The 13,986-nt window shown below is 37.4% G+C and overlaps 1 protein-coding gene across 1 annotated transcript in view; it reads left to right on the forward strand.

The window, feature by feature from the left end:
• KNTC1 (kinetochore associated 1) overlaps window positions 1–13,986 on the forward strand; it is a gene marked incomplete at both ends in the record, with an annotated part of 66,523 nt that overhangs the window by 23,313 nt on the left and 29,224 nt on the right. Inside the window, 16 exons of the mRNA XM_082853466.1 lie at window positions 60–171; window positions 1,249–1,392; window positions 1,577–1,633; window positions 1,727–1,828; window positions 3,299–3,415; window positions 3,508–3,651; window positions 4,089–4,187; window positions 4,808–4,911; window positions 5,065–5,164; window positions 5,612–5,746; window positions 6,278–6,397; window positions 8,228–8,300; window positions 8,914–8,981; window positions 11,569–11,849; window positions 13,095–13,267; window positions 13,713–13,810. Coding sequence (XP_082709592.1) covers window positions 60–171; window positions 1,249–1,392; window positions 1,577–1,633; window positions 1,727–1,828; window positions 3,299–3,415; window positions 3,508–3,651; window positions 4,089–4,187; window positions 4,808–4,911; window positions 5,065–5,164; window positions 5,612–5,746; window positions 6,278–6,397; window positions 8,228–8,300; window positions 8,914–8,981; window positions 11,569–11,849; window positions 13,095–13,267; window positions 13,713–13,810 — 1,927 coding nt within the window. The remainder of the gene's footprint in view (window positions 1–59; window positions 172–1,248; window positions 1,393–1,576; window positions 1,634–1,726; window positions 1,829–3,298; window positions 3,416–3,507; window positions 3,652–4,088; window positions 4,188–4,807; window positions 4,912–5,064; window positions 5,165–5,611; window positions 5,747–6,277; window positions 6,398–8,227; window positions 8,301–8,913; window positions 8,982–11,568; window positions 11,850–13,094; window positions 13,268–13,712; window positions 13,811–13,986) is intronic.

Genomic DNA, 13,986 nt, shown 5'->3' on the forward strand with positions numbered 1-13,986 from the left:
ATATAACCTTAATATATATTTTTTGACTACTAACTTCTTTCCTCTCTTTGACTTTGCAGGGGTAGTTCTTGGATTGAATTTCTGAATAATGAAGATGACCTTAAGGATATTTTTTTACAGCTAAGAGAAGGAAACCTTGTTTGTGCACAGTACCTTTGGCTGAGACATCGGGTAATTTGTTTTGCATTTTTTTCTTAATGGCTTTATAGCTCCTATGAAAGGTGATTGAATCAGTGTTGGAAACTAATAGGGTGGCAGGAGTGACTGGGCAATGGTGGGTTTTCAGACGGTTTGATAAAATATGACCTGTCCCAGAGAAAACTATCCTCTGATGATATTAACTTAGAGGAAATATTATACATAAAATATAAACTTATGTTATCTCATCATTCAGAGTCTAGTTAGCTCCTAAACTTAGGTCAAGAGGTAACATTTTATTAAGTGGTTTATTGATGGGCTTTCTTAGGTAGGAATGGTGGAGAGGGTAGTCCTGTTGCAGCTCAGATTGTGGAAAAGGATTGCCATTATAATTGCTGCTCCGGATCTCCTTAATGTTGATATAGAATATTAGGTCCAAAGCTCAGTATCTGGGTGTGATGCTATTAAAGACACATGCTTGTTAGGGTTTGTACTGTCACCTCCAGTTAAGTTTTCCTTAGAATGCCATCTCTGCCTGTTCCTCTGCCTCTAATTTATTAGCTAGTACTCACTGCCATGAGGTTTCACGGAATTTGTGGCTACCAACTTGAATCATTTGCACAGAGTAAATCACCTTTAAGGGTGATTTATTTATTTTTTTAATAAATTTATTTTATTTTTATTTATTTATTATTTTTGGCTATGTTGGGTCTTCGTCACTGCGCACAGGCTTTCTCTAGTTGCGGCGAGCCGGGGCTACTCTTCGTCGCGGTGCACGGGCTTCTCTTGTTGCAGAGCACGGGCTCTGGAGCGCACGGGCTTCAGTAGATGTGGTGCGTAGGCTCAGTAGTTGTGGTTCGTGGGCTCTAGAGTGCAGGCTCAGTAGTTGTGGCACACGGGCTTAGTTGCTCCAAGGCACGTGGGATCTTCCCGGACCAGGGCTCGAACCCCTGTCTCCTGCATTGGCAGGCGGATTCTTAACCACTGCACCACCAGGGAAACACAGTAAAATATTTCTTGAAATGACTTTCTAATAGGTCTTTACCTCTTGGGAGGCTATCGGTTTAAATTTGTTGGATAAATCTTAGTTTCTCACTCTGTACGATTTAGGCAAACTTTGAAAGCAGATTTGATGTGAAAATGCTTGAGAACTTGCTCAACTCAGTTTCTACACCAGTCTCTTTGCAAAAGCTTTGTCCATGGCTTAAAAATGATGTGATCCCATTTGTGAGAAGGACTGTACCTGAAGGACAGGTAAGTTGCCTTCATTGTTTTCACTCTTGATGATTCTATTTTTTACATTATATCGTTGAAGATTAAGTCGTGCTAACACCAGTTAGTTCATTTTAGTGTCTCTTGAAAGACTACGATGGAGGTTTTAAATTATTTCAGTGATTATTTATTCATATCAATACTTTTTATGATATATCTATTTCAGAAAGTTCTTGCAAAATGGTTGGAACAAGCAGCCAGGAACCTTGAACTAACTGATAAGGTAATACCAGTATAATTAGCACTGAAAAGGCATTTCCAGTACTCCCCATGGCATAAAACATTATTTTTAATGGTCTCTAATATTTTTTTAAAGGCAAACTGGCCAGAAAATGGGCTTCAACTGGCAGAGGTATTTTTTACAGCAGAAAAACCAGATGAGTTAGGATTGGCGTCCTCTTGGCATTGGAGTTCCTTGGTATGATATGAAAAACAAATTTTTAGTAATAAAACATTTAATTTATATTGAAGGGTTTGTCTATGTGTATTTAGACACATATTCACTTCTTAAATATTCTTTTTGTATGTTCTTCTGTTGTGTACTTTTAAAATCCACAAAAAGGAAAATTAGGTTTTTTTCTTCCTTACGTTTCTGTTACAACTTGAACCTGTCTTAATGCACTGTTTTTCTCTATTGAGCCAACCAAAAGGGAAACAATATATAAACATACTCCTAAGTAGTCTAATTGGGATTTTATGCATTAGTAACATTTCACAGTCCTTTAAAAGGGCAAAACTTAATAACATATTAAGATTAGTTTTCAAAGGCTGTATCTATCAGGTTTACTTCTTTTATTTAAAGTAGTAAACTACTTCTAGTTTTGATTGCAATTCTTTGGCATTCCAATAGTCATAATGGCTTAAGTACCAAAGAATTTTTTAAAAGATCAAATTGAAAAAAATCTGGAACTTTCTGACTGACTGAATAAAATAGCAATGCTAGAAAGAGAACTAAGATCAGGAATACTGATGTTACATATGATGTTAATTTGAGGTTAATGAACTGAATTTATTATTTGGCTTCTAAATTTCTTAAGTTCATTTATGTTTCCCTTCATATTTCTAAAACCAGAAAGCATTCATTATATTGAAAAAAAATGCATTCTTATATTTTGAAAAAGTTTGTTGGGGTACCATAATTTAGTTTATAAACTAACATGTTGAGACATCTCAGTATAACCTCAACTCTGAAGTTTAAAGTACTTAAGGACTGGAAGGTATGACCTTTTGTAACATCATACATACATTATGAAATTACATTTATTCCTTAAGTTTCTGGAGCCCAAAAATAAATAATAAATTTCCTCCTACTTTCTGATACAGCAGATTCTTGTTATTAATTATACTTACTGATTATGTGCTGTTAAGAATAAGATGGGAATTTTTTCTGTAAGTTTCAAGCAGTATATTGATGTTATATAATCAATACGTGTTATAATGTACAATGTATATTGATCATTTTATATGTTTTTCCACAGAAGAGCTTTTCCTCTTGCTATAAAACACTACTTTGTCTTTTCCCTAATTGCCTTTTATCAATTGAAAATTCTGTTCCTTGTATATAACTTTAGGAAATGTCATCACTTTGTATCTGGTCATGATCTATATGGATGGAACACTGAGGATTATCTAAATGATGTTTGTGTACCTAAGTATATTGGGGTTCTGAAAAAATATTACACTAATATTAATAGTTTTTCCTATTTTTTTAAGAAAGAAAATTTCTTTTAGATTTCTATTGGATTCTGATCTGTTAATTTGTACTACTTAATTTTGCTTAAACGTGTACAGAACTTAAAGGCATAAGTTGCAGTTTCCTCTTATTTGTATTTCCCTCTCACACTTTTATTTCATATCCTTAACAACTTCAACACTTTTGTTTTATAAGGATCATCAAAACACGGAGGAAGTTTGTCAGTTACGGACTTTGGTAAATAACCTAGGAGAGTTAATCACACTGCATAGGAAATACAACTGCAAATTGGCCCTCTCTGATTTTGAGAAGGTAGAAGTCTAGATTTATCAGAATTATTACTATTTTATCATCGCCAGCACAGCTAGAGTTTGCATTTATGCCGTCTTTATTTCAACATCCAGGAGGATACAACCACCATTGTATTCCGAATGTTTGATAAAGTACTGGCCCCCGAGCTTATCCCTTCCGTCTTCGAGAAGTTTATAAGAGTTTACGTGAGGGAACATGACTTACAGGAGGAGGAACTTCTCCTTCTGTACATAGAGGTAACTTCTTCTTTAGCTCTAGTCTTTTTTTCTGGATCTGTGCAGTGCATCATTGTATTAAATGTTTAACTCTTTACGGAATGTCATGCTTTACCATCAGGATTGACGCAGCATATTGTATTGGTTAAGAATGTGGGTTAACTCTGCTACTAACTGACTGGTCGCCTTGAGCACAGTGAGATAATGTTAGGACTTTCTCCAAATGGTTGTTGTGAAATAATAGGAGCATGAACAAAGTTTTCTGTACCATGTAAATAAAACTGGAGGCCAAGGTTTTGGCAATTTTGCACTTGTTGACCATTGTTCAGCATTCATGGCTAAGTAGAAGTTTTTGGTTTTTTACGTATCCATAAAAGCTATTTATCTAGGTTTATATATGTGTGTGGGGATGTTTTAGTGAGAGTCTTAAATTTAAAAAAATGTTTATCCCATTTTAGGATTTATTGAAGAGATGTAGCTCAAAGTTCACCTCACTCTTTGATACAGCATGGGAAGCAAAAGCTATAGCAGTAATAGGATGTTTATCTGACACAGATGTAAGTAAATAGTGATCATATAGATTTTCCTTTTGAGCATTGCATCCTTTCTTAAAACTTTTCTTCTGGTCACAAAAGCAATATATATTTGTTAGGGAGAATTTGTGTAATAGGAAAAAGAATAAAAAGAAAATAAAAACCACTCAATCCTTTTTTCTTATGAAAATAAAAAGTCTTCTCATTCCCACCCCCAGAAAAACCCACGTGGACAGTTGGATGCATATATTTTCAGGCATTTCTATGGTCTTACAAACATAGGGACATTTTAAAATATGTTTATCATATGCCTTTATTTTGACTTCACACTGTTATTAGTCACCATTGTAAAATGTGAGTAAAACCATGGAGAATATTTTTAAACACAGAGTCTATAGAAAGTTAATAGAGCTATATGATTTAACTTTCAGCAGAGAAAATACTCTTCTGAATTTTTCTAAATAATAAAATTGCCCTTTATGTCTGAATATTGGAAGACATATGCTTTTGCAGTCAGAAGATGAAATGTTCTCAAGCTTCTATCCAATAGATGCAAGATCCCTGCTGTAGATCAGGCTGTGTCATTAATTTGCATGAAAAGTAAATCTGAGGGCTCTTCACTGTCAGTGTGTGTGTCTTTATAGCTCATATTTGATGCTGTGCTCAAGATAATGTATGCAGCAGTGGTGCCCTGGAGTGCAGCTGTGGAGCAGCTGGTGAAACAGCACTTGGAGATGGACCATCCCAAGTAAGATTACAGTGTACCAAACAGCTTTTTTGCTGTTGGATAGACTTCATGTTTTGAGTTGAAATTCATATATGTTTTTCTATCCTTTACTGTGTCCCTTAGTATTTCATTAAAAAAGACAGTCTATGTTAATATCAATAAATTTACTTTTAGAGTCAAGTTATTACAGGAAAGTTACAAACTAATGGAGATGAAGAAACTTTTACGAGGCTATGGAATAAGGGAGGTGAATCTCTTAAGCAAGGAAATAATGGTAAGTACAATAATTGAATCTTTTAACGCCTTTGCTCCACTTCCAGAGCAACATGGGAAATTTAACCAGATTTTATATTCTTTAAGATTAATAGAGCTAGGTTCTTCACCGCTTCCCTTTTGTTAGATAGAATGTTAAGAGAGTGTTTGATTGGTTGTTAGAGTAGTAAAGACAACAGACAGTAAATTAAGAAGCTGAAGGAATATATTATACCATCATGTTGTACGCCTTAAATATATGTAATTTTTATTTGTCAATTAAACCTCAGTAAAGCTAAGGGGAAAAAAAGAAGGGTGAAAGGACTGTCATTAAATTCAGAATGCAAATCATGTTTTAATTTTTCATACAGTTTAGAGTTTGCTGCATTGTTTTAAGTATATGAACAAATGATTTCTGGGCTCTCTGTGAGATTTCATAACAAAGAAATGTGTATTGTCTGTATTTCAGAGGGTGGTAAGATACATTCTCAAACAAGATGTCCCATCTTCTTTAGAAGATGCTTTAAAGGTGGCCGAAGCATATATGTTGCCTAAAGACGAAATCTACAGTCTAAGGATTATTGACCTGATTGATAGAGAAAAGGTATGAAAGTTTTATATCGTACTTTTATATGGTTGGTTTGTTTTGAGTTTTTAAAGATTTAACTATCAAATTATCCAAACAGACAAGCACAAAATAAAGTTATACCAACATTAGACGTTAGATTGGCCTATATGTATAGTTTTGTTTTAAGTATTTTGTGAATCCCTAATGAGCTTTCATAGTCTTTGGTAGTTAACAAAACTCAGACTCATGTTTTACATATGTGTAGGACCCTTTGTTTGCAGAATAGGAGGTGGGTTTTCTTTTTGTGTTTTTAAGTGTCTTTATTTTTATATAATTCTAAAACTACAGGCGTACCTAAGAATTACAAAATACAAAGGGTAGTGTTTTAATTTACTTTTTCTGTTTGCTGTCATCCAAAACAGAATTTTCAGATTTTTAAACCATGGAACCATAATGTCTTTTTCAAAATGATGTCTTTTCATCTTTAAATAGAAAAGTAAGAGGTAAATCCAAATCATCCTTTGCAGGTAGCAGCTGTTTTTTCTTCCTTTCAAACTCTGTTTACAGGGTGAAGACTGTATCCTTCTGTTGAGGTCTTTGCCTCCTGCTGAAGCTCAGAAAACTGCAGGAAGAGTAATCATATGGGCACGACTGGCATTACAGGAAGAACCAGATAATTCTAATGAGGTGAGATTTTCACTAAATAAAATGCAGATAAATCCAATTTTTATGGATATTTATCAACAGGATAGAAAAGACAGACTTACAAATATGAGTATTTGCTCTTCTCACTGCTAGAATGGCCTAATTTTTTTTAATTTTTTTTATTTTTCGGTACATGGGCCTCTCACTGTTGTGACCTCTCCCGTTGCGGAGCACAGGCTCTGGACGCACAGGCTCAGCGGCCATGGCTCACCGGCCCAGCCGCTCCGCAGCATGTGGGATCTTCCCAAACCGGGGCACAGACCTGTGTCCCCTGCATCTGCAGGTGGACTCTCAACCACTGCGCCACCAGGGAAGCCCATAGAATGGCCTAATATTAAAATTCCCATTTACTATATAGAAAATTTACCATATAGAAAAACGAACAAATACAGCTGCTTTGAAGCAGTGGCTTTGAACCCACACTGAATAATCTAGGATCTGCAGATCAAAAGGATTAACTGGGGCTTCCCTGGTGGCGCAGTGGTTGAGAGTCTGCCTGCCGATGCAGGGGACATGGGTCCTTGTCCCGGTCCGGGAAGATCCCACATGCTGCAGAGCGGCTGGGCCCGCGAGCCATGGCCACTGAGCCTGCGCATCCAGAGCCTGTGCTCCGCAACGGGAGAGGCCACAACAGTGAGAGGCCCACACACCGCAAAAAAAAAAAAAAAAGGATTAACTGAAGTATCTGTTATACATAAAGAATTTTCCGTAATGCCTTGAAGTATAAAGAGTGTTTTGCATTGTATGGGACATAGTCATTACTCTCGAGTAATGTCAGCCACAGAACCAAAGTAAATCTAATCTGAGAACAGAACGTTGAAACTTAGAAACGGTTTCCAGAGAGCCAATTCACGGTAGAGAGATAAGGGACCGAAAACCTAGTTTATCCAGGGTAGTTGAGTTTTTTAAACCTTTGAAGATACTTACCTCCCAGCCTCTCTCAGTGGTGCACTTCAATCATTTTTTACCTTTAGGGAAATGATTTTTTTTTAACACCTAAAATTTATTATCCTCTTATTGTCCACTAGGCATTAGGTTAAATACTTCACATAGATTGTCCATTTCTTCCACACAATAAAACTGTGAACAAAATTGTGAAGGAGACCCTATTGTTAGCTCCTTTTGATTGAGTTTAGAAACTAAAATTTTAAAATTAGTGGCTTTCCCAAGGGTATTTGGAAAGTGGCAGAGTCTCATTTCAAACTCTCTGTGTTCTCAACCAACAGCTTCAACTGCAGCCCGTAGTCAAAATGTTTGAGTACTTTGTACGCACCCGGCCCTTGCTAAGCATTTTACACATACCATGTCTTTCAATTAAAGCTTTTCCCTCTTTGGTTTTTCTTATCTTTAAAAAAAAAGTGTTTTTTTTTTTTTTTTTTTAGTCTTAAGGATGATTCTTTCTTAGACTTCTGATTTCTATACTAAACAAGTTCAGTTCTCTTTAACTTTTCCAGAGATCCTTTCCAGATTTTTTCTCAAATAATAAGTAAAAGCTGTTAAAAAAAACAAAACCCAAATGCCTGTTAATTATAGTGTATCTGAAAGGTGATTTGGGAGATTTGCATATTCTATAGTATTTCTAAATCATATATCCAAGAGTCCATATGGGTATTTTTCATGTTTAGCTTATATATTATTCAATTATGATCCATTCTTTGGCTGCCCAACTCCCTGTAACACAGACCTCTCAACTCTTAAGCCATATCTATTGTTTATTCTGATTCTGTGCTTTTTATTTATTTGTCTATATATGCAATACATATACAATGGCAAATACAAGAAAGGGACTTCATTTTGCATTTTTCTTTTTAGGACAAGGCCTGGAGACTGTCTGTAGCGAAGACATCAGTAGACATTCTTAAATTACTGTGTGACATTCAGAAAGGTAGTTTCCATCTCTGTTCGCTCCTCTTGGTTTAGTTCTAAAGCTGATCCTTTTCAGAAGAGGGCATCAGTGACATCTCCCATCCTGACCCACAGTTTTCCTGCCTCTGATTGCCTTTTTTGATCTCACACACTTTACTTCATGAAAAGGCTTTCTTGCCTTATTCTTTTGATTAGTAGTGTAAGAGCAGAAGCATGTAAGATCAACTCATCATTTGTGCATATGCTTCAGGGACTGTTTAATGCTGGACTAGATTTCTTTGGTGCCTTGCCCTTTTTACTCACATTGCTCACTTATCACTTGGTTATGATTGGGGAAAAACCCATTTAACCTTGAATTTAAAACAATTAACAAAGTAATTCTCTTGGGGAAAAAAAATCTGGAATTTATTTCAAAAAAATTGCCATTTGTTTTGTAACCAACAAACTTCTCTTTTCTACCTTCAGAAAGAATAATTAGATTTCTTTTTGTACTTAAATTGTCTTCTATCAGAATCTGAAAAGAACTACTGAAGACTTGGGAAAAACAAAGCGAATTAAAATTTTAGCTTTTAAAAATTCTGATAATATCAGAATTTGGATGTATGCTAAAACTTTTAAAAATTTAATTACAGACAATCTGCAGAAGAAGGATGAATGGGAAGAAACCTTGAAACAATTTAAAACTGTTGCTAGCTTACAGGTAAAGATGTTAAGCCATGTTCAACATTATTACTTGACTCATCAGTGCATTTGACATAGATCAGTTCCTCCTTCTTAAAACCTTCTGCACTAGCCTTCAGAGACTTCAGATATACTGGTTTTTCCTCTTTCTGTCTCTCTTTTTTAAAGCAGCTTTAATGTAATATAATTCACATACCATACATTTCATCTATTTGAAGTGTATAATTCAGTGGTTTTGGGTGTATTGCATTATTGATTGTTTAAATCGTGGTAAAGTACATACAATGTAAAATTTGCCATTTTAACCATTTTTCTATTTACAATTCAGTGGTATTGACTCCATTCATAGTGCAGTACAACCATCACCATCACCAGTATCTACTTTTCATCCCTTCAGGCAGAAACTTTGCACCTGTTAAGCAATAACTCCCCATTCCTCTCTCCCCGCAGCCACTCGTAACCTCTAATCTACTTTTTATCTCTATGAATTTTCCTATTTCATAAATTTCATATAAAGTAGAATCATAAAAACATTTGTCCTTTTGTGTCTAGCTTTTTTTACTTAGTATAATGTTCATCCATGTTGTAGGATGTATAGAACTTCCTTCCTGTCTCTGGCTGAATAATATTCCACTGTATGGCTCTACCACATTTTTGTTTATTTATCTCTTGATGGACACTTGGGTTGTTTCCACTTTGGGGCTACTGTGAATAATGCTGCATTGAACATGGATGTACAAATATCTGTTAACTTCCTGCTTTCAATTCCTTTGGGTATATACCCAGGAGAGGAATTGCTGAGTCATGGTAATTCTATGTTTAACTTTTTAAGGAACTGTTCTCTGTTTTTTAATTGTATTCTAGTTTATGCCTTTTTAAAAAACCATTTTGGTTTACGGTATCTTTATAGATTATTTATTTAACTCTGGTGGCCCGGAATGATGGCTAACAGTAGCTGTCATTTACTCAGTACTTACTATGTACTAGACATGGGGCTTTGCATGTGTTATTTGTCACAGTAGATCCACAGGGAGGGTACTGTTATAATTCTCCTTTACAGATGAGGAAACTGAGGCACCACAGTGTCTCAAAATATTGCAAAAGACAGCAAATTGTCTATAGAAACTGGCCCAAAAGATTACTGTCTACTTCATAATGTCTTAATTTTTTTTTTTCTGTATAGTTTCATTCTAGACAGTTCACTTTTTCTTGAAAATTAATTTCTGTTAACTTTGAACTGATTGTCTTCAGATTTGAAATTTGAAATTAATTATTTTATTTTGGCTCTAGGGCCTTCCTAACGTGAAAAGATTTTATAAATAGAAGGGTTGTCAGGGCTAACTGATAAGTTTCATCAAATAGGATATTGGGTAGATGTGAGGATCTCTTTGTGAAAACTTGAAATTAACACACCGGCAGATTTAACTCGCAACTGTATTATCTTAAAGTGTGTAAAGAAGAAATAATTTATCACAGTTTATTGTACTGCTGTTTCTCAAAGTATGGCCCATGGACTCCCAAGGGTCTCTTGAGACCCTTTCAGGGAGTCCATGAGATTAAAACTCTATTTATAGCAAAAATAAGAAATTGTTCTTTCCATCCATATTCTCGCATGAGAGTATACTGGGTTTTCAGAGGCTTCATGATGTGGTAACATCATCGCTCTAAAGGCTGATGGTATGTGCACTTTTATATGCTCTTATATTTTAAACTTTTCTGTTTAATTTCTGATATGGTAAATATTGATAGATATCTCCTTAAAAAGTTTTTTGGTGTCCTCTATAATTTTTAAGAGTGTAAAGAGGTGCTACAACCCAAAAGTTTGCGATCTTCTGTGTTAAACAATAGATGTCTTCGTGTGAAGCACCCAGGAGTCAGCATAAGTTAACTTCTCCGCGGTCTTCTTAAATTTGAAAATTACAGGTACTTTAAAGCAATGGTTTAGCTCTAAGCAAAGTCATGTTTAGTTATGGTGCTACCATTTATGGAACAATCCTTGTGCCAGGTCTAGTGGGAGAGGCCAGGGATGCTGCTAAACATCCTCCTGTGCAAAGGCAGCCCCTGCGGCACAGAATCATCTGGCAGATTGAGAAACCCTGTTCTGAAGTGTGGTGTCAAAGAAGAAGGTCTCACTCACTCCCACTACCTCTTGGTGTCCTTCCCTGGGCTTCAGCAGGATCCTTTTATTGGGTTGGAAAAATTAATTCTAGGTCTGGTGTTAGCAGCTAACCAGAAGTTATTACAGAAAAGAGCAAAACTAGCTTCTTCAAGCCACCAGGGTAGAATCGCACAAACCTAATACTTAATCCCTCCCTCCTTCTGTTCAGGGTTAGGGTTAGGGTTGGGGTTAGGGCAGAATTACCACAACAGAATTACCAGACCCAAAGACATCAGCAGTGCCAAAGTTGAGAAAGCCCTGGGTTAAGTGATATTTTCCCCTTTTCCAACCTTTATATAATAAGTTACTTTTGAAATATAGAGTCTTAAATTCTTAATTTACAAGGGAGAGAGAGAGAGGTAAAATAGAGTTTCGAGACACACCAGTGGTTTTCAACCGCAGATGAACTGGACAGACGTGGAGCTTTGTCTTGCTTGCCTTGCTACAGGAGAACTTTGAGGTCTTTCTTTCATTTGAAGATTACAGCAGTAGTTCCCTGGTAGCAGAGCTCCGGGAACAGCACATTAAAGCTCAGCAAGTCGCACAGGCTAAACACAAACCCTGGAGGCCAGCAGAGCCTGCGGCTGCCGAGGAGGACAGGCTGAGTGCCGAGTCCAAGCTGCACCGACAGGTGCTGGCCCTGCAGGTGTCCCGGCAAGAACTGGAGGCCAAGATGATCTTGAGGGCCTTGAACGACTGGAACGTGGAAGGGGCACTGAGAAAATGCAGGTGAGTTCCGGGTCCCCAAATCACGCAGCTCATCAGAAAGGAACCCTGATTTCATTTACTTCTTTTTTTTTTTTTTTTTTTTGCTGTACGTGCGCCTCTCACTGCTGTGGCCTCTCCCGTTGCGGAGCACAGGCTCCAGACATGCAGGCTCAGCAGCCATGGCTCACGGGCCCAGCCACTCCGCGGCATGTGGGATCTTCCCGGACCAGGACACGAACCCGTGTCCCCTGCATTGGCAGGCAGACTCTTAACCACTGTGCCACCAGGGAAGCCCTTCATTTACTTCTTCGGTGACGAGGATAGGGATGGTGACCCTTTCACTTCCACAGACGTGATTCTTGGTTTCTCGCCCTGAGAGCCTGTTTTGGATGCCTGGGTCAGAAAGTGGTGGCGTAGGCACTTGTGGTTAAGAATCTGCCTGCCACCAAAAAAAAAAAAAAAAATCTGCCTGCCAATGCAGGGGACACAGGTTCAAGCCCTGGTCCAGGAGGATCCCACATGCCATGGAGTGACTAAGCCCGTGCGCCACGACTACTGAGCCTGTGCTCTAGAGCCCACGTGCCACAACTACTGAAGCCTGCGCACCTAGAGCCCGTGCTTGACAACAAGAGAAGCCACCGTGATGAGAAGCTCGTGCACCGCAACAAAGAGTAGCCCCCACACGCTGCAACTAGAGAAAGCCCACGCGCAGCAACGAATACCCAACACAGCCAAAAATAAATAAATAAATTTATTTAAAGAAAGAAAGTGATGGCATACAAGAGGTGCGACTAACCGTGTGTAGTTAGGTAACCAAACCATTGAGTTTAGGTCACCTTGCAGTGCAACAGTTAGTGGTATCCCAAGCAAGTTGAAAAACGAAGCACACTGAAAACATTTAAAGGCATTGTAAATGTTGTTAGTGGTTATATATATATACATATATATATATATATTTTTTTTTTTTTTTTTTTTTTTTTTTTTTTTGCGGTACGCGGGCCTCTCACTATTGTGGCCTCTCCTGTTGCGGAGCACAGGCTCCGGACGCACAGGCTCAGCGGCCATGGCTCACCGGCCCAGCCACTCTGTGGCATGTGGGATCTTCCCGAACCGGGGCACGAACCCGTGTCCCCTGCATCGACAGGCGGACTCTTAACTACTGCGCCACCAGGGAAGCCCCAGTGGTTATATATTAATCCAAGAAAGGCAAATCCATCTGCTTTCCATATGAGTGCTCTAACTTCCGACACTTCCTTTCTTCCAAAGAGACTTGTTTAAGTATCACTGCAACACCAACACTGGAAAATTGCTGTTCCTGACGTGTCAGAAGCTTTGTCAGATGTTGGCTAATGGCTTTCCAATGGCAATCCCTGAGGGACTAAATCTTCCTTCTGAGATACATGATCTAGCATGCCAGGCTGCCACCATCTGCAGTCCAGGTGACAAGATTTATAATCTACGTGGTTTTATATTCTCTGCTTCATTTCGTACTTGTCTAATGCTGTCTCCTTACAGTTGGACACTGAGGTAGAGAAGTGATCATTATCCCTCTTTCACAAAGGGGACACTTATAATTGAATCTCTATGGGGGTTACTATTTTAAAGTATTTCCAAAATTAACAATGTCATTTCTGACTATTGGCAATATTCGCTTTCAGAAGATTGTGAAATTCCTTGCCTCCCCATATCTGATCTTACTTTCCAGTCAAGCTTAAGAAGAATGTTGACCTGTATTATTTAGGGTAGTCAAAGCTATGTGGAAACCTTTCTCTCTGCTTTGTGGCCTACCTTAGAATTTTGAATGGTAATTATTTAAAGGTTGTTTATGTTGTTCTAAACACATGAAATACTAGTTTAATGATAATTTTCTCCATTTTCTTTCAGATTTTTTGCTAGATGCCTTAGAACTCTGTAAATATACTTTAATGGCAGTAGAGCTTTCCAGACAGTGCCAAATGGATGACTGCGGAATTCTCATGAAAGTAAATTGCTTTGCATTTCTTTTCCTTAAACAAAACCCCTACCCAGTCCATTACACACCACTTTTAAATCAGTTGCATAGTTTATAAAAATACTGAATCTACATCTCATATTTTCTTACTCTAGACCAGAGAACTACTTAAGGGCATGAGACCACTTCTCTTTTCTAGTAATATTT

Source organism: Leucopleurus acutus (assembly GCF_964270905.1).
Source record: "Leucopleurus acutus genome assembly, chromosome: 13".
NCBI classification, from domain to species: domain Eukaryota; kingdom Metazoa; phylum Chordata; class Mammalia; order Artiodactyla; family Delphinidae; genus Leucopleurus; species Leucopleurus acutus.